Source organism: Plasmodium cynomolgi, chromosome 5 (genome assembly GCF_000321355.1).
Source record: "Plasmodium cynomolgi strain B DNA, chromosome 5, whole genome shotgun sequence".
NCBI classification, from domain to species: domain Eukaryota; phylum Apicomplexa; class Aconoidasida; order Haemosporida; family Plasmodiidae; genus Plasmodium; species Plasmodium cynomolgi.
The window spans coordinates 394,164-396,664 of NC_020398.1; the positions used below are offsets into that span (position 1 = coordinate 394,164).

General features: G+C 49.5%; 1 protein-coding gene across 1 annotated transcript; it reads left to right on the forward strand.

Annotated features, from left to right (window-relative positions):
* Nucleotides 1-2,337, forward strand: PCYB_051850 (hypothetical protein; the record flags this gene model as incomplete). The annotated part of the gene is made up of 2 exons (XM_004221066.1): nt 1-48; nt 298-2,337. The coding sequence occupies 2 exons, from the start codon at nt 1-3 to the stop codon at nt 2,335-2,337; spliced, it is 2,088 nt and encodes a 695-aa protein (XP_004221114.1).
* Between the last annotated feature and the right edge of the window lie 164 nt (nt 2,338-2,501).

A 2,501-nucleotide genomic window follows, 5' to 3' on the forward strand; every position in this document is an offset into this window, starting at 1 on the left:
ATGAATAACACACAGCTCCTGTTGAGTGCTCTGCTGCTCCCCCTGCTGGTGGCACCCCTCTCTCCCTGCGCAACGAATCTAGCTCGAGATCGTTTGGGGGGAGGGGAAGAGTGCACTCTGGAGGTTCCTCCTCACGGGGAAGGAAGTGCACCCCCCAGTGATGCCAACGTAAAGTGGGTAAATTCGGCGTGGATGGGTGTCACCTGGGGGGCCTCTACCTGGGAGGACGCCACTTCGACATACGCGGTCTCAAATCTGAGGGATACCGAAATGCCCCCCCCCGCTGCCTTCGCGAAGATCAATTGGTGGGAGCACTTTAAGGGGAGCAACAGGAGAGGTAGGTCACTGCAGGAGGGGGGTGACGCGAAGGTTGACGCGAGGGTTGACCCGAAGGACGACGCGAAGGACGACCCGAAGGATGACACGCGCGGGGGGGAAAACACCAGCCAGTACTTCAAATGCTTCGTAGACAAGGCGAAGGAGAACCTCGCCGCGAAGGAGGACGACATGGCCAGGTGGGTCGACCCCCAATACAATTCTTGTTACTGCAGCGAAGAAAACACACAGCCATGTTCCATAGAGGACGTAAGCAACACTAAGTTTATCAACCAATTGATGAGGACGGAAATTTGTGAACTCAATGACAGGGGATATAAAAACAACCTGTTCATCGTGCTGGATAAATACTCCACAATAAGGTGCTCCAATATGGAGAGTAAAACGGAGAAAATTAATCAAATCGAGTTGTACAATTATTGCAAGAGTGGGTTGCCTGAATGGGACAACAAAAGCTTTTACGAGTATCTCAATTGTGACAAAGTGAGGAGCAAAAAGGGGGAGAAGCGGAACGAGGGGGAGCAGCAGAACGGGGGGGTGAAGCGGAACGTGGGGGGGCAGCAGAACGAGGGGGCGCAGCAGAACGAGGGGGAGAAGCGGAACGGGGGGGCGCAGCAGAACGGGGGGGAGCAACAGAAGGGTGTGCGATCAGAGCGAACGTGTGTTGAATTATGCAAAAACATCAAAGCGCTATGCAACTCGAAGAACTCCCAATTTTACTCCTTCGAGATGTGCAGCACGTACTACGAAATAAATCATCTCGCTGCAGATATTTTTAGTAGAGTTTTTAAAAAATTTGAAGAGAGCTGTTCCTACTTCGACCCCACCAATAGGGGACTACTCCTGTGCAAACATAAGCACATACCATGCGAATTCAGCGAGTGGTCTGATTGGAGCACCTGCTCTAAGTCTTGTAAGTATGGTACTTACGACGCGGAAGCGATTCGAAGCAGGAAAAGGCACCTAGTTAAGAAAGTCAAGTATGCTGGGAAGGCATGCAACATAGTGGTAAATGACAAGAACAAACTGTTAGATGTCGATTACTGTGATGAAGTCCCCCTTTGTTCTTCTCCTCACCCGACTAGCGATGCGTCTAGCAGTGCGTCTAGCAGTCCGTCTAGCAGTCCGTCTAGCAGTCCGCATAGCAGTGCGCCTGACCATAGCAACCCTGCCGCTCAAACTCCTACCTCGGAGAAGATTTACAACCCACCTTTTGTGATACCACTCAAAGAAATAGAAAAGGCCAACATGCTACACGATTTGAACCAACCGGATGGAGATGTCATAAATGACACCTTTGTGCATAACGACTCGGATACTCTAACGCATTGTATCGTGACTGACATGGAACAGTTCGAAAATTCAAGAGAGTACAGCGAGAAAGTAAAATCATGTACCTGTCCTGCTTACCACTCCCCATGCTACTTCAAAGATGTATATAAATCAGACTACTGGAAAGAGTCCTTCGATCGGCTCTGTGCGGATAATCCCAAGCTTAACGCTTTCACTGCAGACTTCGTCATGCTCAGTTGTGATCACTCTGTGAGCATTAAGAAGAAAGAAATATCAATTAATACATACCTTGCCATGACCTTTGATTGTCGATCTCCCACATTTAGATATCTGTTCTGCTCCAAGTCTAATGAATCCTCTAGGAAAAATATTTTTTACATTATATTTACTTGTGCCCTTGCATTCATTTCTGCTTTGTATCTTCTACATTTGGTTATTAGCGAGCGTGACAAATGGGCCTTCTTCATCACCGGCATCGTTCGCTCCAAACGCCCCTCCGACGAGGCCGGCCAGAAGGGCAGCCACAGCGGCAGCATCAGCGGCAGCGACGGTGGCAGCAACAGTGGCAGGGACAATCGCGGGGACAGTGGCAGCAACAGTGGGAGCGACGCCGGGGGGGGAACCCTACTAGGGCAGACACTCACGAAAGGTGCAACCCTCACGGGAGGTGATACCCCCCTCGGCACATCCCCCTACAGGCGACCTTAATCCGCTTGAGGCTTTTAAAAGACGCGCAAGGCGATGTGCATCGAGAAGTTACTTAATTGGACGTTTGGCAAAAGAAAAAAAAAAAAAAAAAAGAGGGAAGGGGGAAAGAAAAAAAACGAAAAGAGGGAAAAGAAAAAAACGAAAAGAAGGAAAGAAAAAAAACG